Source organism: Trachymyrmex cornetzi, unplaced genomic scaffold (genome assembly GCF_001594075.2).
Source record: "Trachymyrmex cornetzi isolate Tcor2-1 unplaced genomic scaffold, Tcor1.1 scaffold321, whole genome shotgun sequence".
In the NCBI taxonomy this organism is placed as follows: domain Eukaryota; kingdom Metazoa; phylum Arthropoda; class Insecta; order Hymenoptera; family Formicidae; genus Trachymyrmex; species Trachymyrmex cornetzi.
The window spans coordinates 125,709-153,120 of NW_017297908.1; the positions used below are offsets into that span (position 1 = coordinate 125,709).

A 27,412-nucleotide genomic window follows, 5' to 3' on the forward strand; every position below is an offset into this window, starting at 1 on the left:
AATCAATTAGACCATTCAGGCCCGCCACTGCCATATGCTAATCCGCCTGGTTTAACTGGAATTCGGCTAGATTCAACATTTACGTAACCGTCGATGAGCTCGACCGTGTGCAAAACTTATTAATGTTTCGTGTCAATATTTATTAAAATCAATTAAGCCATGCTCGCTTCAACGAGTCTTTCGTCAGTCACTCTCACTTTCGTCGATTGAATATTCGAAGTGCAATCTATTATTAGATAATTTTAAACGAGTGTTGTCTAGAAATTGATTAACAATTTTACTTATATAAAAAAAAATTTTACTTTATATTAGCCTTCCGAATGTATAAAAATATAAATATATATTCATAATATAAATATTTATTATATTATACATACTATATTAATGCACAAAGAAATATATAAATTTTTAATATAAAATTTAATATCTCGTCGACAACAATCGGTATTTGGATCAATAAATTTGGATCAAAATCTAAATGATAAAATATTTCCAAAATTATCTCTTAAGTACAATCTTTGACATCCAAGTAAAAATCATGTTATTAAAAATAAATCTGGTAACGTGTTTGCAACTGCAATTGCAACGGCAAATTTAAACGCAATTACACCCAAGTTTTGAGCTCGGAGACTTGTCGTAATTGTCGTTTGCGGGCCAGACCGGTCTGAATAACCACGTCTTGCCTGCACAGACAGGTACATGAACGAACGGTTACGTGGGTGTACGTATTGTCTCGCAAGGAATGTAGAAAGTAAAGTATCTTGGATAACATAGCCCCGACGGGAGCAAGAGTATAGGTTGCTCAGCAGCGAGGATGTGCCTCAGAGATTCACAACACTATCATCATCTTCATCGTCATCATCACCATCATGCTGCCGGCTACCTTCGTGCTACAGAAAGGTCATTACAGACGGCTGACTGCAATGCTATGAACTGTTCGAGGCAAAACGATATTTATTAGTCGAATTTGAAAATTTTAAGCTGCCTATCCGCGGAAACTTTCACAATTTTTGTTTGTGCCAATCAGCGAAGCGTTTCGCGAATTAATCAAATATATTTTTCGCCTTGTTAGTCTTAAATTCCAACTCTCTACTTACTTTAGTAAGTAGAAAGTTGTATCGAGTCAAAGAACAACGATGTGACTATGATATTTAATATCTGTAGGTAGGTAACTATAGATGTAAAACCTGTGGAGTAAGGGAAGCACCTCAACGACATAAGGAGGCGATCGACGCGCATCCGCATCCAAATGTGCAGCAAACCTTTGACATTTCGAAGATTCTATAGACATCGCGATTACACAATGCGTGCATCCTCGCACAAATATATACACACACAAATGGAGATAGAATGGCACTTTATATCTCAAAGAGAGCGTAATCGATGCGTCCGTTGGCATACTTTTTCGATATCGGATATTCGCTTTCGGAACGAGAAAGGAAACGATCTTGTTAAAAGACTTTGGTACAATAGAACCGGACCATCATCCGTCGCTGCGGCGCGCACCGTGAAATTGACCAGTTACACTTGTAATTAAGCATACAATAGCCCGCAACCATACATTTGCCGGCGTTCGAACAGTCGGCTCATCTTAGTTCGGCACTCGACCGATAAGCATAATAACACGTTTACGGAAATTTTACACTTGCTAATATCTGCGAATAATTGGCGATATATGACGCACACGCTCGCACACGGAGATGCACTCCATGATCTTTCTCTCTCTCTTTCTTTCTTTCTCTTTCTCTCGATAAAAGACCGTCGCTTTCACCCTGCATTGCGAGCAATTTTATATAACTTTCTGGTAGCACTAAATCCCAACATTGCCTAATTATGAGCACATTTTTCCTTAAATATCAGATCAGAGTACTGATAGTACATTAATGTTTTCAAGATAATTTCTTAAAAAATGAAACATATATACGTGATTAAAAAAAACGAAAAAAAAAATTCGAGATATTAAATTTTATATTAAAAATCTATATATTTCTTTGTGCATTAATATAAATCTTCCATGTAAATATAATAAATATAGTATGTAAGACAATAAACATTTATATTATAAATTCGGAAGGCTAATATAAAGTACTTTTTATATAAGTAAAATTGTTAATCAGTTTCTAGACAACACTCATATCTAAAAGATATCTTAAAAACTTTATCACGAATATCGTGATACATGTATAAATATACAATACATATATTTGTTCAATGTTCTAGTTAACAAGGACATTTAATTGCTCTACATTCCCTTTGCGTAATCACTCAGTAAATCTGTTTAGGATATCTAAGACTGTCTCTCTTTGCTAAGCCTAAGGACATTGGTAACATTCAACCGTTTCCGAAGGTCCGAGAGGCTACGAAGCGTGGGGAAAACAAGCAGAACTGGTCTCGCGTGCGTTGTATTAAACTACGCAGGATCCTTCGATCGGCTTGACTCGCAGTAATAATTCTCTGTTCTGGCGTGAACGATCTTTGCGAATGCTTCGTTCATCGCAAGGGTTAAAGTTCTTGATAGGCTACCGATGTAAATTGCTAATAGTTAAACTCCACAAAAAAAGAAATGGAGATTGTACGTAGAATCTCTTTTCTCAGGTTGAATATATAATTTAAAATGCCAAGATAAAATATGAAAGTACGACGTGTAATAACGGATCGGTGTACACTTTGAAAACAGACGCAGGAAAAGGTGGACACCTTCCTGTCGTGCTGCCCTCCTGTCGTGATTCCTACAGTCATTTTGCACCGTAATCCCTTTGTCCATTAATGTTAATACATAGGTTACCTTGCGTAATGCAATGCATTCAAGTAGTTTAGTTGCATTGAATACGTTCCCATGGCACAGAAGATTTTTTTATTAGAAGAAAATAGAGATTTAAATATAATTTTATTTCCATAAGAGCAAGCTACTTCAATTTCCTATCGTATTCGATATGTAGGTATATGTTCGATGTAGTTTCCGTTCTTGTGCAATTAGTACACAATACTCAAACGGATTGTGTTCTACAGTTTCATAGCAAGTACACGTTGCGTCATAGAGTAATTTGATTTTGACCGAATCGCGGGTGTGCATAGATAATGTTGAAAAGTTACGCAAGATTCCGTCGCGATTGCGATCAAGGTGAAAGTCTTCGAGCTCGGTAGAGCGAGACTTAGTGGTATCAGCAGGCGAGTCTCGTAAATTATAGGCAATGTCGTTGGAGAATGTCCTTTAACGACGAGCATCAAGGAGCCTTTTCTGCCTCGAGGATAATCGCATGCTTCTCGGTGGACTCGCACGTTTTTCATTGTTTTTCATGGCACGGTCCAGCAGCGATACGGATTCGTTCGTAGCGATTTTCTCGCCACGGTGTGTAGATGTCTATCCTGCGAGCCTCCAGTACTTTTAATGTACAATTATCTCGCGTTTATATCTGCGAGCGCAAATCGAGTCGCCTCGCATATGCACGCCTTCTAGGCAGATTAAGTCTAGTGCGTCACGCTGAATTTCACGGCAAACTGAAATTTTTATCCTAACCGGAGAATATCACTTTTCATGTGTAAAGGATATTTTTACAAAGTGAGTGGCTGCCTATAACAAGTTCTATTTTACCTTCACTTTAAATGCGTTTTAAAAAATTATTAAGAATTTGTAAAGATCTATAAATCACTCTCAACTATAACTATAAAAACTATACTTAAATTCCAAGTTCTGTTAGTTTGAATTACAAAATGCAAAAATTTCCGTTTTACAACGATTGATAAAGAGAGATTCAAAATTTTTTACCATCAATTTAGAATCTTATAACACCAATCTTATAGATTGTACAACCATCTAAAATTTTCAATTCGAGTTCAAATCATTGCTATAATCGAAAATTAATCTAATATGAAACAATTTATAATTCGCGCTGAATTACAAAATGAAATTTTATTTTTAAAAAATGAAGGTACATTTTATTATGTTAAATCATATGACACTTTGTCACTACTTCCTATATTTAATTATAAGTCTTTTCCTGAGAAACCAGAAATACCGAACGGCACTTCTGCATCATTCTGACTGCACTTTTTTCACGAACGTAAGACGCTTTCACTGAAATGCGCAAGATTCGTCGAATACTTCTGTAGCAAAAACTTACGCGTAGTATTATGAAATGAGAACGACATAGTAACAGTGACAAAATGTATAGTTAACATTGTTCAAATAAAGAAGAAATTAATTTAATGAGAATTTAATTCATCGTTTTTGAGATAATTGTACGTTGGGAATATTTTATGATGAGAGGAAGTTGATGGTAGAGATTGTGAATTCCACATGATTGTTGTCACATTAAAAATGTCAATAGGTTGAAATTTATTTCAACACGTTTCTTAGCAAGAATTTGTATTTTAAAATATATAGATATTTATAAAATTATAAAAAATAAAAACTTTCTGTGATATAATTTCCATCAATGTTATTTTTTCCCCAATAAATACATAAGATAAAAAATAAAATAAAATACAGAAAGAATAAAAATTCTGCAGCAGTCAAGTTAATATTTATTGCTCGTTCAATAGCAGTATGACGCAAGGCGTCTTCTGAAGCGAATTTTTATTAAGAGGAAGTTTCATGCTTGGAGTATTCGAGAGTCTTCGCGGTTACACGGTTTCTCAGGTTGAAAAATGTTAATATGCCACTGTCTCCATGGATTATGTCAGAAGAAGATCCTGCACAGAATCGACCTGGGTGAGTGCCGAGCTCCTTCCTCGGAAGGACTCCTCGCATTGGCTCCGGGGTGAATCAGTCCTTTGTGCCGGGCACTCTCAGGGTCAACCACTTTCGGTGCAGTATATACCTCCGACGGTTTGTATGTACACTCGCAAACACACTCGCCCGTCCCAAGCATGCCTATAGGGTATCCTGAAAGTCGCCGCGTAGCCAACAGTCAAGTACCACTGAGCTAGCTAGGTATTTTCAGACTGATTCACTGCCTCTTTCGACTTGCCACATCCTCTCGAAAGCATGAGATAAGATTTAATCCGTGCAACTCTAGAAATCATACTTTTCGCGGAATTAACTTTGAACACGTACATGGAATTTTCGTAATATTTATTGCTATACCTACGGAAACGCAAAAGAGTAAATCCAATATTACTTCTTAAGAAAAACATATATAATGAATCATGCAATAGAGTCAAGTGACTTTTAATAATCTTTTCTCAATCCGATTAAAAAACCGATTAATTAAAAAACATGAAGTTCGCGTTCTTATGTAGAACAAAAAAGATCGCGTTGCTAAACAACCTTGCTTCTTCCTCGGACTTCAGAATCCTTCCTCGATGTCTATTTTATGTAAACAGATTAGAGTGACGCGATGTATTATATAACATCGCGTTGTACGCATCCAATCGCGTCCGTAACTATACCGAATAATGCTATGATGGAAAAAGCTCTCGTGCGCATCAACCAGCAAAAAAAACCAAGCAACATTCTGTGCATTAAGAGCTCGTTAAAGCACGCGCATTCAGTCGTTTCTTAAACGTTCGAGGAGATTCATTTCGGTTGAAGTGGGTACTTCGAGAGAAACGACGATGTTTTCCATATTGTCGAGTCTGGCGGCAGTTAGAAGGGTTGAACCCCGCTGTTCCTTTTTCTCTGGTGATCCTGAAGTTTATTGGCTCGACGCCGTTCAAAGTCGAAAAAATAAATCAAATAGACTGCTGTGCGAGGGACCGAGAGTGGCGGGAGATTCGCAGGAAACGCACGGAGGAGGAGATGAGAATGAGAGAGAGAGAGAGAGAGAGAAGCGCAGCGAACTATGGCGAATTCATCTTTGCCAGCGGCAGAGGATGTTTCTCACGAAATTTCTCATCGCGATTCGCGAGCCTTTAATTCGAATCGCTGCTGATTCACTCATGACGTCTTGCAACGCAAGCGAAACAATCGCGGGCGATGCGATCAGACCGCAAACATCTTCCTTCTCTTTTACCGATCCCTCGCTGCGATTAAGTCAGCGTTAAGAAGTAATTGATTTTTGCGTTCAACGAACAGGTTCGATAAATCGTTTCGCGAGGATATCGGTAGAATACACTGGCGAGACGTCTCTCTCACACTTCTCGCATCTCCCTCGCCCATCTCATGCGAGAAATACAAGTCAGCCTCTACCGCTGACGTCATTGGCATAGATCTACTTTAGTCGATGGTTGATGGACTATTTCACCCAACAGCTTAAAAGCTCTAAAATAACTCTAAATAAAATTGAATCTAAATAGACTTGTTCGATTATTCATAACATGACTGCAACCTTGACAGAAGTGCAGAAAGAGTTGAATAAATTTCAGTAAAAGAAATTGGCGATTCGAAAGTTAAATTAATTTTTTTACTGATGTAGGCTGGATGTCGAAATGTGATCACTAAAATAACGTGTTAACAAATTTACTGCGTTTTATTTTTTCGCGACATCCATTTAATGAAATGAGTAATCTAATAATAAAATTGTGCAAGACTATATGAGCTTAATGATCGAAACAGTTTAACGAAGAATTCGTGATACATAAATCTCGCAATTTGATTACAGAAACGAGACGCATGACAGACGACACCAGGTGGGCGTTATCAGGTGAGGGTTCAGCAGCTTTCGGCGACGCGATCGAGAGATGTCGGATGCCGCCGGCACGGATAATCCGGCATTCGCCACCGAAGATGAGTGCGTCAGCGGTTCCAAGTTGGAGAACGGCAGCCAGCAGCAAGCGGCCTTGAACCAGGATCGCAAGTCCTCGGCGGACAGTGCGCCGGTAGAAAATGGCCACCAGCGATCCTTCATCTCCCAGCACTACGTCGAACCCATTAAGCCGAGCTCGGAGCCATGTTATAAAACGGAAACGAGAATTGAGGTGCCGGCCGATAACGCGGAGAAGACCGTGCCGGAACCGAAGCTCAATGGCGTCCACGGGAATGGCAATAATAACGACGCGAGTTTCCTTAACAACAGTGCTACGAGCGTACAGATCAACGGTGAGTTCACAAATAATATCACGTATACGATATCCCGCTACTATACATGGACACACTGAGGCTTGAATACGTTATATGAATACCTATGAACTTAAAACATGAGTAAGGGCATTTGATAAGATTAGAAGTAGTCGCGCTTCTAAAAGACCGAGTTAACTGTACATTTCTAGTTACGTAAATATAATGTACGAATAGAAGGAAAGGTACCACAAGAAACCGCTATAGAAAAGCTTATCATCTTCCATTACCGTCACCCGTAGGACACGATTTCAGTAAGAGCGAGACTTTCAATCGTTAATTACCGACATTGGTATTACTACCGGTTTGTAGAGAAAAAGTCGTTCATGACCGATAAAATCCCAGGAAGTATCACATCCGGGACTTTTCATGGTGGATCCGTTGACATACGTCACGATTATTAATATGTCTTTCTCAATCTCGCGGGTTTTAAAGTAACAACAGTAATTTCAAGTATTTCTTATCTAAATTAAATTAAACCGTCAATCTCTTCCTCTCATTAATTATTTGTTTATGTACTTCTTATTAACATACAATATCCTTATATTTCGTGCGAATTTGCTTCCCTCGTTACGCTATACATGCAGCAGGAAACTCGGCCCTGTTTAGTCACATTACTATTTCGTGGAATGCGGTTTCTCCGCTGTTTCGTGTGTGACCGGAAAATGAAAACCGGTTGCACCATACGCGTGGATGTACATATACCTCGATGGTAAACGGTTTCGCGTTTTCCCGTAGACTCCGGAAAGAAGGAGCAGATCGAGGCCGTAAATCTGGAACTGGTCTCGATGAGGCCATACACGGGCAACAATATTCAGACAAAGGGTCAGGAAGCCTGCGAGGTACCAGCTGATCCTTACGAGGAGTACTTCGTGCCGGTTAACGAGCATCGAAAGTACATCAGGTAACGAGTTATTTGTCAAAGCGAACGTATCTCTGATGCTTACGTATTCTTTATTTCATTTCTGGTTCCGCCTTCTAACTCTTATTTAATTATTTTTCGTAAAAACCAGCCGAATATGCGAAAATTCTTCCGGATTTTAAAAACAGGGAACAAGTTCAGAAACAAGAGAAAAACGTACGTCCTTATAGGATCTTCTAATTATATATATGTACCGGATATCACGATCGTTTTTAACAAAACTTTCTGTTATTTACAATGTCAGATTTACAATGGAAGACCATTTTTTCAAATACAAAAGTTGTATTGCGCACGATAAAAAGTTAACTACGTTATGAAAAACGAGAGTGTTTGCTATATAAATTAAACATACCAACACTATTAGATCCCGGCGCGCAATACATACATCTCAATATCCATTTTAGAATAATCGTACTGCTAGCACTATGTATGTCATAGAATTACGGTGAAAACGTCTAGAGAGAGAACATGTGTGTAGGATAGAAGTATATTTCCTAGAAAGAAGCGTACAAGAGTATTCCGTTGCCGAGGGAATTGTCAGGCGATAGAGATATCTAGCACCGTTTTTAGCTCCAGCCAATAGCACATAGAGCTTGGACAAGCTGCTGATCGAAAAGCCTCACATAGAGTGTTAGACGGTGTTTTCTGTTGTCACGGTACTTAGCAGGGGTCCCGAGGCCGAGGTTGAAACAACCGTAGCTGGAGTGCGTTTTGATTTGGGCCCCGGCGTCGGCCGTGAGGGACTCAGCCTGAGAGATCCCGCCGCCGGATTGGTCGACTATTCCCACTGGCTGACAGCCCTCAGGTACTTGACGGATGTTTTCGAGGGAAAAAAAAACAAAAAATACAGCTGGGAACTGTCTTAGTGGAATATACTTTAGGTATCTCTTAGGGGCACGCGGTCGCGTACTAACACGCTTATGCTATCTTCCCCCGAGTCGAATCGAATACGAAAATTTCTTCATAAAAATTGCACGTCCAAGAATTTACCCTTTGTTTCGTGTTCTATCGATACCGAGACGGCTTCTCCAAATAAGGGAACCGATAACAATATGGATCACAAAGATCGACACAAATACTGCTGCTATATAAACGTACGTAGGAATCACCGTTGATTAACTGATCAGGATTAATCCCGAAATGTAGTACCGTAAACCAATCAAAACGCAAACCAAATCTTGCGATATGTTATTATTATTCTCAAAATCTAATCGGAGATACTTAAGCAAGAAATGCGCGCGGCAGGGGCGCTACACATATTGATATATGATCCAGAGATTAGGCATTAGACTGGGTGCGACCAAGGAAGCTTCTAATCCCATAGACTGGACATTGACGAAGGTTGCTAGGAATCGCATTACATGCGCAACGCTGTATAAAATACGCTTTTTGGGTTTAGGACAAGAAAGACATTACATGCGATAGATTCATGTCTCTATGTGACAACGAAATTGTGTTGCAGGGGCGAGAAACTTTACGTTACGAAGGACAAAAGGTCTAGAAATTCATACTGGAGAAGAATGGCCTGGGGATGCGCGCTGTTGGTTATAGCAATTGCCGTAATCATCGCCATTTTGGCTGCAAGTAAGACGGGTTATTATTCTTTTAACTTTTTTTTTACAAGTTTTATTTTTACAAAACATATATTATTCATAGCAATATAAAAAAATATACTATCCATATAGCAATATAGAAAAAATATACATGTATAAAATAAATTAGACACTTTATAAGTATACGATAAAATTGCTCCAAAATAAAAATGTTGTGTCTTTATTTTAGCTGGTGTATTTCCAATATCAGCTACGGAACCCTTGGAAAACGTCGAAGAAAATAACACACGCCAATTTAACGAAGTACAAACGGCTGGAAGTCGAGAATATGTGAAGGATCCGCCATTAAGTCCACCACCTTTAACTTCGACTTTTCCGCCGTGGCCTACAACTGACGAAACGTTATTCGATATTGTACCCGATGCTCTGGATGGAACTTTGAGACTAGACGATTTTAACTGGAATGACGATTTTAGTGACATCAAATCTCGAGTATACAGACAAGTAAGCTCCGAGATAGAGGAGCATCTAGGGAATATTCTTCGACAAGCGGGCAGCACGTCTATAATTAAAGTATACGACATCAATAAGGAAGGAGAAATAAGATTCAGAATAAGTCATCCACCTCGAAATGCACCTGAAGAGAGTCAGGAATACATCGAAGATGTATTACGAAAAAATGGTAACATGATCGGAGAATATCACTTGAACAGACTTCATGTAGGAAAGCTTATTGATCAATGTGAATATGGCAATTTCGAGTGCACCGGAAACTGTAAATACGATTACCCTTCTGGCATATTTGTATGTACCTGCAAATTAGGAGAAATATTGCATCATGATGGCAAAACTTGCGTAGATGATAGCGATTTGAGCAATGTCGAAATGGATGATGTAATGCCACAATCTAGCACGGAACCAATTGATGATTTTCAAGGTAGAAGCAGAGATCCAGGCGCGATAGACTTCGAACCCAGACATCCCAATACTTGGAAAAATACGGACTTCAAAACAGTTTCGGTAGAAACAGACACATCGACGGCGAAGTCTAAAACAAAAGATGTTAATCCTGAGCAATCTGACATATCAATAGAACAGCAGACCGAATTTACACCAACGACGAAACATTCAGTTTTCGAGAATGATGATTCTCGTTGGAATCATGAATATGTACATCATTCGAAAGAAACCACCATTGAAGCAGAGCCTCCCATTAAAACCTTCCAAGAGCCTTCTGCTGAACTAGAACCTACCTCTGAACCAGAACCTACAACTGAACCAGAACCCAATGCTGAACCAGAACCTAATGCTGAGCCAGAACCCAATGCTGAGCCAGAACCCAGTGCTGAACCAGAACCCAGTGCTGAGCCAGAACCCAGTGCTGAACCAGAACCCAGTGCTGAGCCAGAACCCAGTGCTGAGCCAGAACCCAATGCTGAGCCAGAACCCAGTGCTGAGCCAGAACCCAGTGCTGAGCCAGAACCTAGTGCTGAGCCAAAACCCAGTGCTGAGCCAGAGCCTACTATTTCACCAGAACTCACCGTTAAATCAGAACCAGAGCCTACAACTATATTATCCGCTGCTGTATCAAATCCTGCTTCTGAACCAGAGCCCACTGCAAAACCAGAAATTGCTCCTGAAGTCGAATCTACTATTGAAGCAGAGTCTATTATTGAAAGAGAATCTACTGCAAAATTAGTGCCTGTTACAGAATCAGCAACAACTATCAATGAAACAGACAGTGAGGTAAAATCAAAAACGGAGTCGCAACATTTAACAACAGAATCGTATTTGAAATCAAAAACTGGAATATCTGATCGACCTGAATTCTCTGTTAAACCGATGTCTCATGGTGATACTTCTGAATCATCTACACAGACATCACCTTCGGACGATGCTGGTACAACTAATGTATTCAAATCTTTTATTGAGTTAACAGATAAAAGCGATAATTCCAAAAACGACGAAACTCCTATCACAACTGTAAAGCCTAATGAAAACCCAACAGACAATGATACACCCTTACAAGTAATACCTTTAACATCTAAAGATATCAATGATAATGTAGATACTAAAACAACAACAATACAATCTTATAGTAAGAATGATGAAATTACTGAAAGTACAATTATCGAGGGCGGTCTTACTACCTTAAATTATAGAGATTTAAAACAAAATGATGATGTAAATGTTATATCAGCCAAACCTGAGAATCGTGCGGAATCAGTCACAGAACAATTTACACAAAATCCTAATCTTGAAGAAAATAAAAAAAACGACTCTACTACAAAAACAAATTTGGATACGAATTTAAGTAATCTCCAAAATGATAGTTCTGCGATTAGTGGACACGATTTAATAACAAAGCAAAAATCAGACATCGATTTAAATGTTTTTGAACAGGTCAGTTTAACTACTGCAGCAACTACTGTGCCAGTCACATCACTAGAAGAAAAAACAGAATCGACTACTAAATTCATCAATAACGATAGACATTCATCGACAGGATATATCCATACAATAGAAATAAATGGCGTAAATAATAGAAACCCAGAAACAAATAATTATACTAAAGTACACGAGACAACTACGATACCAGAAACTACTCCAATTGATATATTTACTCAGTCAATACTTGGATATCGGGAAGAACTTGTACCCGAGCCCGCATTGCAACCAAATACACCAGATTCAAACGAGAAAAATGTCATCGAACATATGCCGACAACGGTCTTCCCTAAAGTACCGGAAAATTTTGCTCACAATGTCGAGCCACTCAGGGAACCTATCGTGAAATCGGCAGACGACGAACATATCATGTTGATACCAAAATCCGAGCAACCAGTAGAGATACACGCGATAATTCCACAACTCATTCCAGAACAAGCCACAAATAAATCTCTGAAAGTAGAAAATTCGACAACAAAAGAGAACAAATCTGTAGAAGATACAACCTCGATCGACTCATCTACAATACGTACTAATGAGAATATCGTTCCTGCGAGCAATAATAAACATGCGGTACGCTCTGATGAAATTCAAGAGCATTCAACGAGTCATCCTCTTCACCCGGCGGTATTTCCAGAAAATTCGGTAGACCATTTTACAGGGAAGTCAGACGATCGACCGGCTGAAGATATGTCACCATTCTTACCAGATGTTCATAAAGAAAAGGAAAGTCTAAAGAAGCCACGCTTAGATAAAGACGAGCAAGATGGTCCTAATCCTTTTGAAACTCATATCGATGATGTTATAACGCATCGACCATTAACACGTAATAATGCAGACAGAGTAAATGAAACTGAAACCAAAGATTTATTAAATGACATTAATTCCAAGAATAACGAAAAGAAGGTAGATATCATGAAGGAAATCACACAGAACCATGAAATAAATATGACAAATGATGTAGGCAACAGCACAAATACTAACAATACAGAATCTAAGATTCTGAACGTATCACATCAAAATAATACAGCGAAATCAGTCGACAATGACGGAACAAAAGGCATTACAGATCAGGAAAATGGCGGTTTCTCCGAAGATAAAGAATTGAAAGTGATCCCACTGGCAGTAGATAAATCAGTAGATTCAATTTCTCAAACTACACTGCAACCTTTAGATAAGAAAACGGAACCTGAAGTTGTAACTTCCATTGGAAAGAAAGTACAAGAAGTTGAAGGTATCACGATAGAAAGTGGTGTGACAAGTTCAGAGAAACCAGAAGAGAATGCTGTCGAAGATCATTACAACGATATTACAGATGAAGCTTTGTCAAAAGGATATCAGCACGATAATACCGGCATTCCGATTAAAGTTATAGAGTCGTCCAAAAAAGCAGTTTTAAAGGACATTGACCCTATAAAAGTTTCTTATAATGGCCCTTATTCGTCGTTAACTACGTTCGATGTCGTAAAGAAAAAAAATGGAACGAACGAAAAGATATCTTCTGATACGACACAAAGTCCGATGATTACGAAAACCGATGGAGTTGTAAACAATCAAATGGAAGATGGTAGATTGACTACACAAGAACCTGTATTGCCTATAGAAATTCAACAGGAAATGTCCACAACAACCGACAAAGTTGAAATCACGACTGTAATCGATAATGGAAAGCATGAAGAGAACAATACGGAACCGCCGAATGTTGGTCAATCCGACGAGAAAGAAGTTATTACAGCACAAATGACAACAACTCAAGCCACGCTGGAAACTAAGACTACAGCTCAGATCCCGATCTTGCCCGAGGAGCTACAAACGACAGAAAGTGATATATTATCAACAACATTGAGTGAAGAGATATCGAGTATAGACAAGAAAATAGAAACTACTGATAAAACAGTTTCAACGGATGATGCTAACAATGCAATGAAAAAAAACGAAGCAGAGAAGGAGAGTGCTGTTACACCCAGCAACGTAATGGATACATCGGAAAGAAGCATGGCAGCGACAACAGTGTACGAGAGTAACGTCAGCTTAGGAACTGGCCGGAAAATAGAATATGATAAAAATGGACAGATAATTGAAAGTGTGACGGAAAGCATAAAAATTGAGACTACTCCTATGATGTCCACGATAGGAAAAGATATTGCAGGTGGCGTAGAAGGAACCTCGCCTATGCCTAACGATGTCACCACCACGGAAGATGTCAGACCGGTTACGGAAGTGTTGGACGACACGGAACCCATGATGGATTATAGAATATTGTTCACCACGGTTCCGCCAAGACCGATATTGCTTGATCCGGAACTGTCTGAAGAGGCGCTCAGAGTGATACCGCTGGAAAAGAGTCAGGAAAGCAAGAAAAAACCAATCGACAAGAAGGGATTCGACAAACACAAATACAAAAAAGAAAAAGACCTAAGTCTGGAGGATCAGAATGAAGACAACGTTTTGACGGAAAGGTTCGATCAGACCATACTTTCCCAAACGGAACCATCGACGATCACGACTGCAGACCGCGAGGAACTGCATGACAGTGTGGTAAGCTCGGATATATACCCAAATGTACCCAGGTTCACCGTGGCTGACAAGGAAGGCAACATCGTGCCCATATCGAAATGGAAAGATACAGCGGCTAGAACCGAAAATAAAGATGTGGTCGCAGAGACGAAACCCAAAAATTATCCTACCATTATACCTGTGTCGGAAGAGATAATAGAGTCGGTACCAGTCACGGAGCCCTACGTAATCATGCGAAATTATACTCGTCACATGATCATAACGAACGATGCGGAAAAAACGGCTGCAAATGAGACGACAGTCGAAGGTCAAACTAATGCAAGAGCAAACGAAACGACTGGACAAAACACCACCTTTTTTTCGGATCAAGTATTCAGCGACCACGAAGAAACGAAAGTAGATCACGTTACGGAAGAGTCGACTACGCAAACTTCAACGTTGAAGGTGGAGATCGAGAATACCACCGCTAGCAGTCCTTCGGAATTTTCGTTTCCTGGGAGCCCCTTGAAATGCTCCACAGGTCAATTTCAATGCGTTAATGGAACGTCTAGGAACGGTGCGTATTGCGTCCCACAGTCCGCCAAATGCGACTCCGAAAATGATTGTTCCGACGGCTCGGATGAGTGGAACTGCACAGCAGAAGGTTGTTCGAGTAACTTCCGCTGCGCTAATGGACATTGTCTAAAAAGGCACCTTGTTTGCAATAAGATAGTAGATTGTGATGACGGCAGCGATGAACATAACTGCGAGAACTGGCAGTGCCAGTCTGATGAATTTAGATGCCCAAGCGGTAAGTATTGAGTACAATTGATATACGAAACGATATGCAAGAGTAATAATGGAATGATAATGGAAAGTAATAAAGTTCCAAATTCTTGATTGTTTGTTAAGACTTTCAAAAGCTTTTTAATTTTGAATAAAATATTAGTAGAATTTTATTACATATACAAAAAGATTTAATAAATCTTGAGCATATTGCTAATAATTAATGAAATTTAATAATTACAATGATTGAGATATCTCAAATAATAATTTTTATCAGAATCACGATAAAATTATAAAATTTTACGATTGTAGGAAGATGCATTCCGGGATTATGGCGGTGCGATGGTCGGCCTGATTGCGAAGGACATCAGGACGAGTACAATTGCGCGGAAACTTGCGGAAACAATGAGTATCTGTGCCCAACGGAAAAGTGGTGCATCCCACAAGCGTGGCATTGCAACGGAGTTGCTGATTGCGTTCATGGGGAAGACGAAAAGTTATGCGACTGTGCCCTAGATCAATTCAAATGTCAAACCGGTGGATGCATTCCCCGGAACCAAGTCTGCGACGGCATCGAGAATTGTCCGGATTATTCGGACGAATGGAGTTGCCTAATCGCCAATATTACTGCAAATCGAAATCTCACTAACGCGGAAACGGATAGCAACACGGCGAGCGAAGCGAATCGCGTGCCATTTTTGATGATAAGGTATTTAGATCATACCAAATAAATATAATAAATTTATTGTTTGTCTTCCTGATTTCTAAATTATGTTTATTAATTCGAAACCGCGAACCAATAACGTACTATTTTATTAAAGAAAGAAAAAAAATAGTTTAATAAAATGTGAAATGCCTATGCAAGCCTCTATAGTTGTTGGTGCGTAAAAAAGTTAAATCTCAATAATTAAAACTTAAAACATTATTATTCAATATTATGTAAAAACGTACAAATGTTTCGATCTTAGATTTGGATCCTCTTCAATATAACAGTCAAAAAAGTATAGTAATAATAAGGTGAAGTAATCTCTTCTCCTGACAGTCGTCCAATATCGAAAGAGTCAAATAATAGGTCTGTTCGTGTTACATAAAATCCCTAAATAATTTTGCACTTAAAATAAGATATATAGATATATATTTGGCCTTTAAAAGAAAGAAAGCAAAGATGCCGAGTAGCAAAAGTGCAAGCAACGCGAACAGACCTAATAAAACGACGATCAAAATGAAAAAATAAAGCAAGAAGAGAGATTACGCTTTCCAAAGTTATGTAAAACCCCAAGTAGCACACAGCTCCTTATACAAGATGTTAAAAAAGCACTAAAAAGAAGTAGCACAGCAGCGCCTGTAAGCGCTTTTACAGCTGTGCTATTTGGGGTGCTATAACGAGAAAAAATAGTTATAATCATTTTTAAAATCCTAATTTTTTCATTAGATAGAAATGAGTTAATATGAGTATTAATAAGTATAACTTTTTAGGAAAATTATAAAGACGTGTGCTTATATAAATAAAAAAAAAATTCTTAAAAATATTGGGAAACAATAAAAATAAATATTCTAAAAATTAATAATAAGTATTCCATGCTACTTTGCAATATAAAAGAGATATAAAATTTCGATCCAGACAATATAACGGCGACTATCAACTAGTCTGCTCGGACGGATGGAGCGATGAATTCAGCGATTCCTATTGTCAAGCTTTGGGATTCGCCGGATCTGACGAGACACTCGAATCGTTCGCGTGGGATAGAAGCCAGAAAATCCTAAGACTGAAGACAAACCCTAATTATCGCCTGCCGCTAGTCACGAACTTAGAGGAAGTGGGATTCTGCGTCTCAGACAAGGTCATGCAAGTATCGTGTCAGGAATTCACTTGTGGTCTGCATCATGCGGAGGAGTCGACCGCAAGATTGACAGATCCTCCTGAGCGATGGTCTAGTACAGCCTTGTTGAAGAAATCGGAAGAAGGAACCGTTTGTACAGCCAGTATAATCGGCCCTATGCATGCTCTAACTAGTTATTCCTGCATCTATAGGTAATTTGATACAAAAATGATTGTACGAATTTATTTATAAAGAGCAGACAAACCATAAAAGACCTAAGGCCCAGTTTCACGCAGGGATCTTATAATTTTATTTCGATTTATAAAATAAAATACTTTTTTTTAACATAATATGTAACACATTATTGTTAATATACATAATTTTTTACACTTGATCCAGTAGACACAAGGAAAAGAGTGGATGGCAGCTTTTCATCAGTGGAAATATGTTAAAAGGAAACACCGTTAAAAATATCATCCCCTATCCTCGAGTGAAATATAATCAGTTCCTGTACAATAACGACATCGCTCTAATCGAATTAGGAGAGCCATTGGTATTTTCCAAAAACATTAGCGCCATATGTCTTCCCAGACAGCCTATCCAGGTATACTTTCAATTAAATTTTCTGATAAGGCTATGTGTAGCTAATTATTGTTTAATTAACATATTTCTAATCTCTATATACGTGATGATTTTTCAGCCGGAGCAAATTTGCCTAACAGTAGGATGGGCATTCCCTAGGAACGGGGAAATGAATTTACAACAATATCTCAAATTTATGCCTCTTCCATTGAATAATTCCGATAAGTGTAATGCCACAAGCCATTATGCAGGATTCATTACGAAACACGATATATGCATAGATAAAAACCCTTGTTATGTAAGTTTGACAAAAAATGCAATTTTTACATTTCTATAATTATTTTAAAGAAATAATAAAAATTTTAAGAAACTTCTACGAATATACTCATCTCTTTAAGTAGATTTTAAGGGCATAAAACACATATATTAATATTTACGCTTTAAACAAATTACATACAAATGAAAGTTGTGTTCGTAACATTCTATTTTATTGAGCAACACATTTTTATAAATTATTTGTTTTATTTGATATTAGTTTTATTGTTATAAACAAAAATTTTAAAAATAACAAAAATCTAAATTTTTTTATTTAAATATTTTAAGTACCAAAAATGACTTATGTAAAGTTTCATTGAGATTCACCAATTAGTTTATAACAAATAAATATTTTGTTTATTTATTGAACAATTAATGTCTGTATCTCAATGTAACTTTACATAAATATTTTTGAATTCATAAAGTATTATATTTAAATAATGAGATTTTTATCATTATTTTATAATACATTTTTATATATTTCTATTAGAGAGTACAAATTTAAAAAATATCACTTTTTATTGAAATAACTTTTGATCCAGATAACTTTTGGTCATAACTGTCTCTAATTTTTTTGTATTACTTTTAAATGCAATTTAGACTAATCTGTAATTTTTTCAAGTAATTCTTGAAAAATAGAAGATCACGTAAATTTCCAGTGCTTTGTGGTAACTATTCCAATTGATTGTAATTTATACTTAATAAATGATCGTTTGAAATTGGAACTACAAAGTATCAGAAATTTACGTGATCTTCTATTTTTAGATTTGTCATTTAATAGTTTACTGTATTTACCAGCAACTATAATGTTCTTAAAGAAATTGGAGTTTCTATAGATTTCAATGAATCCATTACAAACTCTGAGATGTGGTAATAAGTTTAAATATTAAGTTTAAGTACTAAGTCTCGTTGAACTGTCAGCTAATATTATTCTGCAACATAGGTTGGTCGCTTCTAACTAACTTGTATATGCACGGATTAAAAGCAACTCGTTACTTGTAACACCATTACCGTTACACTTACTTTTTTTGGTAACGAATTTTACAGTTACTTTTATCGTTGCTTTTTATATTTTGAACCTTTGGCTGCAGCCAAAAAGTAACTGCAGCCATAAAAGTAACTGTAAAATTCGTTACCAAAAAAAGTAAGTGCAACGGTAATGGTGTTACAAGTAACGAGTTGCTTTTAATCCGTGCATATACAAGTTAATTAGAAGCATAATATTAGCTGACAGTTCAACGAGGTTTAGTACTTAAACTTAGTATTTATCATGGTATTCATAATTATAGCGTTTAAATGCCGGATCCGAACGGCGTTGATGATCAAAGATCTCTTCTTAATCACCGTTATTGTTTAATTGAAGTCATTTTCGACTCCTTAAACGCGAAAAATCGCGTATGTGAGCGAAAGTGGGATTTAACCCGGATCTACAGATCACTAGTCAATCGCACTGAGGGTGGAGTCCCATGAAGCGTATTTGCCGGGTATCGCGTAACCGTGTAACTAATCGATAATCAGTAAAACGCGAAATCACAACAGCGGATCGCTTCTGATTGGTTACGCGGTTACGCGATACGCGGTAAATACACCTCATGGGTATCCAGCCTGAGTGGCAAGCCACTCGACGCTTCGTAACATATTGCCTTACAATCTCCTTAAATAATCGTATTCAATTAATCCATTGTAATTATAAAATATGCATCATTATATCACATAAATCGTAAATATATAAAAACTTTAACTTCAAAAATTAATTAAAAAGTATATGCAATATTAACAAATTATTAAAAACGTAACATTAATGCGTTGAAAAGTTATAATTACATATTAATGGTAAATCAATTTGTGTTTTTAGAATGACGAAGGAACGTCACTGATGTGTACCAGTGAATCGCAGGGTGCTCCGGGAAGATGGGAAATCCAGGGAATACTAAGTCATCGTAGAGAATGCTTGGGGAGTCATCCAGCAATTTACTCAAGCTTGGAACCAGCGCTCCCGTGGTTGCGCGAAACAGTGCCAGCTTTGCAAACGCAGAGCTAAATCATTGTCATAACAATTTATCGAAGCCGGTACTTCATGTTAGACAAGAGAATCACATAGTTTTAATAAGAAAAAGATGGTGATTCTATATATATATAAAACTACGCAGAAGAAAAATTCGAATAGATCTCCCTAATTTTCTTTATGCTTAAAAAAGTCCATATTCATTTACATTCGCATCTTCTCTTTTTCCAATTTTAATGTTCCTATTGATAGCACGAAAGGTATTTTAATAATTCTCGAATATCGCAACAGCGGTGAGTTATCATGAGAAAAATTTAAGTGCTTTTATTGTTATACGACAGATCGCAGGGAGAGCGAAAAACTCTAGAGAATTATGACATTCGTAAATGTACGAGAATTATGACACTTGTAATGAAAATCAAAGACAAAATTATACCGACTTATAATTAAGGAATCATTATGTAAATATTGTATAAAGTAATTGTTTATTATGGATAATGTGGTATAAGAATTAATTAGTTTAACGGGTCTCTTAAAGACACTTTCTACATTCTTGTATTCAAAATTACTACTTATTACTATTCACACAAAATTATTACCCCACTTGAATTAAAAAATAATTTTTGTGATATATTTTGGATATTTCCAGTACACTTTATATACACAATTGATATAAGATATACCTATCTAATTATTTAATATGAGAGACCGATACATATGCATGTCCGATTACATACGAATCAATAGTTTGTCTCAGAGATCCTAAATAAGGATTTCTGAAATGAACAATGGATACAATTAAGCAATAGATAGTATAAATGTATATAATATATAGCTATTTTTTAATAAAATGCATTGTTATAGAGATTAAACAACAAAGTATGTTTACACATATACGTAGTCATTGATGAATGCGTATTTTTATATATTTCGAGTAAAAATGGTAAATAAATGTATTTTAAACAATTCTGATATTTTCCTTCATCAATGACCAATCGCTTTTAAAATCCTTCTATATAATAAATAAGTTAAAAGATAAATGATAAAAATGATTTTGCATTATAAAAAAATCGAAGCAACAATATTAACTTGTATTAATTAAAACATAATATAAATTAATCGATATTTAAATAAGCCAAACAATTATCTCGTTAATCATCTGTCTGTTTCTTCGGCTTAGCTGCTACTTCTGCAGCTGTAACTGCATTATCTAAAATAATTAATGATTCTGATATACTATTTATAACTGCATTATATTTAGACAGCAGATCATGTACGTGAGCATCTAACTCTTTGGAATCTTCGTAAGCTTCGAGATATGACAGTGACAGTTTGTTAAGTGTATTATTTAATTCCGGCGCATCTTTGATACGTTCTGATTCTAACACAGGCATGAGTTCCTGTACTTTGTTTAACAGCTTGTGATTCTCCATAATCTCTGGCTCCATTGTCAACAACAGCTGTGCTTTAGCACTCGTGGGCATATCAACATCTTCACAAGTAGGTTCCAAGTATCCATTTAACTCCGGCAAACGTTTGATAAGCGTGTTTGGTTTTTCTCTGCCTGACAATGCTGAGCTGATTAATGAATTGACGTCTGTGAGTCGATCAATAATAGCGTTTGACGGTGCAGGATCATCGATATTCATCATCTTACCAAGTCCATATACTTGCTTCTCTAAATTAGCGATTCTCTCTTCTAGCAACTTGACAGACGACATCTTGAGAGCTGAAATACAGCATGGATCCTTGTACAAACCGTCATTAAAGATTAATGTATAATTGTAGTTCTTTGTTTCCTGTTTCTTCCTTTTTACCACTTCTTAGTTTAAACTATGTATACAATGTACTCCTTGCTTCTTGTTTCTTGCTTTTTTTCCTTTTACACTTCAATTTGATTTCTTGTTACATGTTTCTTGTCTCTTCAAAAATTCGTCAACTTTTATGTTTATCTCATGCAACAGAAAATGAAGAAATAGAGTAATAAACAAAAAAACAAGAGATAAAAAGTAAGATAAAGATTAAACATTATAGATTAGACTTTTATACCTTGCCTCTTATTCTATTTCTTTGTTTTTTGTTGCTCGAAATAAAAGTTGACGAACTTTTGGAAGAGATAAGAAATATGCGATAACCTGAATAAAGTAATCACAAAGAAGGAAAAAAGAAACAGAAAGAGCACATTATAGATTAGATGCTTCAAAATACAAGTAGACAGATGACTCAGTAGATGTATGTGCAAGTCAATTATTCTGATCTTTATTACTCTCAAAATTCATCTCTGTTATTTATGCAATCAATTAAACAGCACTCCTTGTTAATCAATTAAATTTGTTTAAAAAAAAAATTAAATTGCATTAATGTGATCATTCACTGATAGCATATATTTACGCAGTTTCAGTGTACAGAATAAAATCTTCCTCGTAGAGGACGTTTTGGAATGTAACCTTAACTATATTTTCAATAAACGGTCAAACAGCAGAGAACGCAAAAAGTTTAACTTACGGAAAATTCCCGTAAATTACACAATATTATCGATAATTGAACCACTTACTTGTCGACAAAAATCCAAGTAAACAAAGCCAGAGTAAATTTGACAGAAGTCAACAAAGGTTAGAGGTTATACGTGGGTGGGGAAACTACTAAACCATAGGGGAAAATATTGGAAAGGGTATTGATAAGTCACTAGTCGGAGAAACAGGCTTTCTGGTGATATCGCCGTTTTTCCCAATTTCTTAACTTTCTCTCTGCTCCGAGTTGCTTCCAGAGGCTCCGCAAGGTTCCGGGAGTTGGCTATCTATTTTCTCAGGTAATCCGTGCCGCCACGCCAGCCAATCGCGCTCGAAGAAACCGTTACGAGTTTCCGTTGTGTATGCGTGTTTGAACGATCTAGTGCACATTTGTCATCTGCGTGCCGTGAACCACTCCCGTGTGCGGTGTTACCCGTGTTTTCGCGATCCTCGGTAAGTTGTGCACGGAACTCAAGGTGGACTGCGCCCTTGCGAGGTACGCGACCGAAGGAGGCGGATTAACGAGCAGGCGACGACGATGGCAGGTCGCACGAGGTCATCCAAGCGGCGGTCGCGTGCACCGAAATCGCGAGAATAAAGAATGCCGAATATGTCGACCGCGACAGTTTCGTAGCAAAAAAAGCGAATGGAATGCCGTCCGTCTCGGGATCTCCTAGAGTTCGATCGTCGGTCGTATTATTCGAGATCCCGCCCGTTGACTTTATTTATATCGAACAACGCGCCGAATTGCAATGCAATCGCGATTTTAACATTCCTCTATTCTCTAGGGACTGATAATATTCGTGATAACCTGCTCCTACGTTCATTTCTATGCCAGTGTAGATTAACTGTAATCTCGGTTTAACTTTTTTTTTATCTCCTTTTAGTCTTAAGAAACAGGAAAAGATAAAAGAAATAAGTGAAACCAAGATTAGAATTAATCTACATTGGTAAAAATGGACATCAGTCCAGACTTAAGGCTGATTACAGCTCGTTACTATGCTAGCGTCTTGTTATTGCATCATTTGGCATTGCTAAAATATGCTAATACTTCAACACCTAATCTATTGTTCTATGCCTTCCAGTTAAAGCAAACGGAGCAACATGGCTGTTAACGTGTACGCTACAAATATGACATCGGACAATCTCAGTCGCCACGACATGCTGGCGTGGGTGAATGACTGTCTACAATCTTCGTTTACCAAGATTGAAGAGCTCTGCACTGGAGCAGTCTATTGTCAGTTCATGGACATGCTCTTCCCAGGCAGTGTACCTTTGAAAAGGGTCAAGTTCAAGACCAATCTGGAGCATGAGTATATACAGAATTTCAAAATTCTCCAAGGTGGCTTCAAAAAGATGAATGTGGATAAGGTAAGAAACTTCTGTTTTCTCTTCCCACTAGCTCTGACAAAATTGCTTTAAAAACAATAAATAGGTCTGTTCGCGTTGCTTGATCTTTATGTATTTAGCGTCTTCGCTTTTTCTCTTCAATGCCTTTTAACATATATTTATTTCATTTTGAATACAAAAATTTTGGAGGATTTTAAACAACGCAAACAAACCTAATATATGACAAAGAGACTTATCCATAAAATGATTAAAATCCATAAAGATGATTTTAGACAAATGTATAAAAGGTAAGCCGTTGTGATACGCGCGATATAAACTGCGATGTTACTTCAAGATCGCATTGCCCCGCATGTAATAGCATAACTTTGTGCGAGGCTGGATGAAATCGTAATGATACGACCATGGAAATGGTTCAGGTAATACCAGTGGACAAGCTGATAAAAGGGCGCTTTCAAGATAACTTTGAGTTTCTACAGTGGTTCAAAAAGTTTTTTGACGCAAATTACGACGGACGTGAATATGACGCTTACGACGCGCGCGGCTGCATACCGCTAGGTTCTGGCGTGGACGGAACGCACACTTTATCGAATCCCCAGTTGGTACCTTTGCCACCACAATCGAAACAGCCGCAAATGCAACAAAGACATATACAGCAACGTAACATCGTCCCGCGGCAGCAACAGGGTATTGTTGCAGTCTCGATTTTACATGGCTGCTTCTTGCATGTTGTATGTTTAGATAATGATATTTTGCAAGAGCGATACTACACGTGTACAAGCACATGCACATGCAATTTATAGTGCAATATTATAACTCAATTTATTTGAGCCACGTTATTTTAAATCTGTGTGCATAAACATGTTACAAGCTGTTTTTACAATGTTACATGCAAACACGCACACTTCACGTTACATGCACTCTTTAGTTTTACATGTCATTCAAATTTGAAAATCTAATGCAGAAATCTAATCCATAGAAGATGTATAGAAATATGTTGCCTATATTTTAATTTATATATAAATTATTGATATATAGTGTTAAAATAATTTTTTTCCTATATAATATATATATATAAACACATACAAGGTAAATCTTAATCGTTATACCAATGTTTTATCATGGGAGATGAATATTTTGCTTTCTCTTATGCATGGTCCTTTATGACCTTTACGCTCTTTCCAGTCTTTGCAGTCGGTCATTCATCTCCCTTGGTAAAACGTTGGTACAGTTATTATTATTCACCATGTATTATTATGGCTGGTATTCGTACTCCATTTATCACAAGACCGTCTTAAGTAATGTCTTAAGACTCTAATACAGCCCTCTGATTGGTTCGTAACATCTGAAGACTGTACTTAAGACAGTCTTAAATATAAGAATCGATTATAAGTACTAGCTTATATATATAATATATAGATACATAGATGTATGCATAGATTAAGTTGTTTCACGTTTTATCCTGATTTTGTACAGAGCGATAGGAAGAGTTTCAGAGAAGTGTTTATTTTAAATAATGTCGTAAGGGAATTATTTTCTAATATTAAAACCGATTGATTTTAATATAAAACCGTGTTTAGAGATTCGTGTATATTTAATTTTGTTTCATTTTCTTTTGTTGCACACGTCTTCCACTCCTCCTTTGCAGATTGTGCCAATTGATAGGCTGGTGAAAGGCAGGTTCCAAGACAACTTTGAGTTTTTGCAATGGTTCAAGAAATTCTTTGATGCAAACTACTCGGGAGCAGAGCCGTATGATGCGCTTGCTATGCGAGGAGGAGAGGCTATGGGTAGTGGCGGAAGTAATGCACCTCGTGGTGGTTCTAACGCGAAACGTACTTCTCCACGTGACACAATAAGTTCGACTAAACCGGCTCCTCGTACTACTGGTACATCATTTAATAACTTTACTCTTTGATGCAAAAAATTTTGAATTTTAACATCATTAAAAAGAATGGAATCTCATGATAATATGAAGAGAGAATAGGTTTTTTTATAAATACAATTTGAAACTTGTACGTTAACACAGATTTTGTACTAATCAATAATTGATATTGACTTGATTGCTTGATTATCCTTTGATACAAGAAAATCTGATTGATCTTATATAGCAGGCAAGGTAATATTACAGAATAAATACAAAGTCAGTAGGGGGATTGAACGAACTGACAAATCTATCTTGTAATTTTATAATAAGGGATCCGTGATATCAATTGACATACTTCTCCTTGTTAAATATTTCAACAGGAGTTTCAATTATGGATTATTGCATAATATCCCTCAATAACTTGAAATAAAATTTGCCTTTAGGTGAGGGACATCCATCTACCATGCGTGCAGATAGTACAAACTCTTTAGGTGAAATTTAATATCTCTTTTTGTTTTTACTCTCGTTACTCGTATTTTGCTTCTCTAGCTCCGTACATGTTTTAATACTGAGGTATATGAGGAAAGTATAGAGTAAATTATGTGTGTGTAGTTTTTGTATTCATTGATTAAAATATTTGAATGAATTTTATTAATACTGATTATCGCAATTTATGAAAAAAAAATGGTTATTAAGACAGGAAAATTTGAAAAGTGACACATAACTAAGAATGAGATGTGTAATCACAATATATTGTTCCCTCACTTTGATACAAGTACTATAATTTCCACTAATTTATGATAATCGTCTGTGTCATTATTACTCTATAATGATTGTCACTATCAAAATTTACACTATATTATTATACAAGTTAATAAGAGTGGATCACATTTCTTAGCACTTACCTTGCAATTTTCTTTTATTATAAATAAGATATAAAGATTTTATTTCTATATTCATATATATATATATATATTTCTGTAAAATTTATTTATTACGATTGTAAAATACACATTGTGCATGATTTTGAACTGTATTTCTGCATGCCTTGTTTTGCTTGCACAAAAAGCTTGTATATTTTTATATATTTAAGTAGCTTTCTTAATTTTTAAATAAATCACAAAAAAAATATTCTAATTTATGTTACAGAAGTATAAATACTTACTTATGATTTTAAGATAGTATTTTAAAGTAATGTATTTTTATTCTTTATCTAGTAAATAAAGTTCAGCAGCCGTACCGTGCGCCTCCCAAAAACACAGTTGGTAATCGTGGTGATAATGGAAAAGTTGAGGAACTTAGTGCGCAGGTATAACATCATATTTTATTCAATAGATTACATTTTTTATATACCTCTCTCTTTCAACAAAAATTAATGAAATATCTTACTAGAAATTAAATGCCTATAACGGTCAAAGCTGGATCTTTAATGCCTACATAATTCAATGTGAATATATATTTACTACATGCATATATACATACCATATTCGTAGTCATTCAAACTGCACGCTGAATTGGTTTTTCGGACTTATATTATAAATACAATTAAACTCTCTACTATAATAATAATACGAATTAAATTAAATTATTAAGCAATTTTTAATAATAATTTGATGCTCAATCAGGCATCATATTAGAAAGATGTTAATGTGCTGAAAAACTGTAAAATAAATTTATTGCGAAAAATATTACCTCGGCCGGGAGTCGAACCCGGATCTCTTGTATTCCGAGCGTCCTAAGCCATTAGACCACCGAGGCTTTAAT

The 27,412-nt window shown here is 36.6% G+C and overlaps 3 protein-coding genes across 12 annotated transcripts in view; 2 read left to right on the forward strand and 1 right to left on the reverse strand.

Annotated features, from left to right (window-relative positions):
* LOC108762796 (mucin-17) overlaps positions 1 to 20,842 on the forward strand; it is a 47,727-nt gene extending 26,885 nt beyond the window's left edge. The window contains exons 2-11 of one of the 4 annotated variants that reach the window (XM_018509973.1): positions 6,543 to 6,979; positions 7,736 to 7,901; positions 8,584 to 8,724; positions 9,382 to 9,503; positions 9,702 to 15,227; positions 15,515 to 15,911; positions 16,824 to 17,234; positions 17,422 to 17,626; positions 17,723 to 17,902; positions 19,775 to 20,842. In XM_018509973.1, coding sequence (XP_018365475.1) covers positions 6,622 to 6,979; positions 7,736 to 7,901; positions 8,584 to 8,724; positions 9,382 to 9,503; positions 9,702 to 15,227; positions 15,515 to 15,911; positions 16,824 to 17,234; positions 17,422 to 17,626; positions 17,723 to 17,902; positions 19,775 to 19,960 — 7,692 coding nt within the window. In that variant the 5' untranslated portion in view covers positions 6,543 to 6,621 and the 3' untranslated portion in view covers positions 19,961 to 20,842. The remainder of the gene's footprint in view (positions 1 to 6,542; positions 6,980 to 7,735; positions 7,902 to 8,583; positions 8,725 to 9,381; positions 9,504 to 9,701; positions 15,228 to 15,514; positions 15,912 to 16,823; positions 17,235 to 17,421; positions 17,627 to 17,722; positions 17,903 to 19,774) is intronic. The other 3 variants (XM_018509974.1, XM_018509975.1, XM_018509976.1) reach the window with 3 other exon arrangements.
* A 165-nt stretch (positions 20,843 to 21,007) lies between these two features.
* Positions 21,008 to 22,564, reverse strand: LOC108762800 (dynactin subunit 3). The gene is made up of 2 exons (XM_018509988.1): positions 22,479 to 22,564; positions 21,008 to 21,653 (listed from the first exon to the last, which is right to left on the reverse strand). The coding sequence occupies exon 2, from the start codon at positions 21,643 to 21,645 to the stop codon at positions 21,076 to 21,078; it is 570 nt and encodes a 189-aa protein (XP_018365490.1). The 5' UTR covers positions 21,646 to 21,653; positions 22,479 to 22,564; the 3' UTR covers positions 21,008 to 21,075.
* Positions 22,565 to 22,743: 179 nt separating this feature from the next.
* Positions 22,744 to 27,412, forward strand: part of Eb1 (microtubule-associated protein RP/EB family member 1) — a 6,715-nt gene continuing 2,046 nt past the window's right edge. The window contains exons 1-6 of one of the 7 annotated variants that reach the window (XM_018509987.1): positions 22,744 to 22,887; positions 23,520 to 23,805; positions 24,201 to 24,449; positions 25,430 to 25,670; positions 26,092 to 26,139; positions 26,866 to 26,957. In XM_018509987.1, coding sequence (XP_018365489.1) covers positions 23,539 to 23,805; positions 24,201 to 24,449; positions 25,430 to 25,670; positions 26,092 to 26,139; positions 26,866 to 26,957 — 897 coding nt within the window. In that variant the 5' untranslated portion in view covers positions 22,744 to 22,887; positions 23,520 to 23,538. Of the gene's footprint in view, positions 22,888 to 22,912; positions 22,931 to 22,957; positions 22,980 to 23,101; positions 23,121 to 23,519; positions 23,806 to 24,200; positions 24,469 to 25,429; positions 25,671 to 26,091; positions 26,140 to 26,865; positions 26,958 to 27,412 lie in introns of those variants that run through there. The other 6 variants (XM_018509980.1, XM_018509983.1, XM_018509984.1 and 3 more) reach the window with 6 other exon arrangements.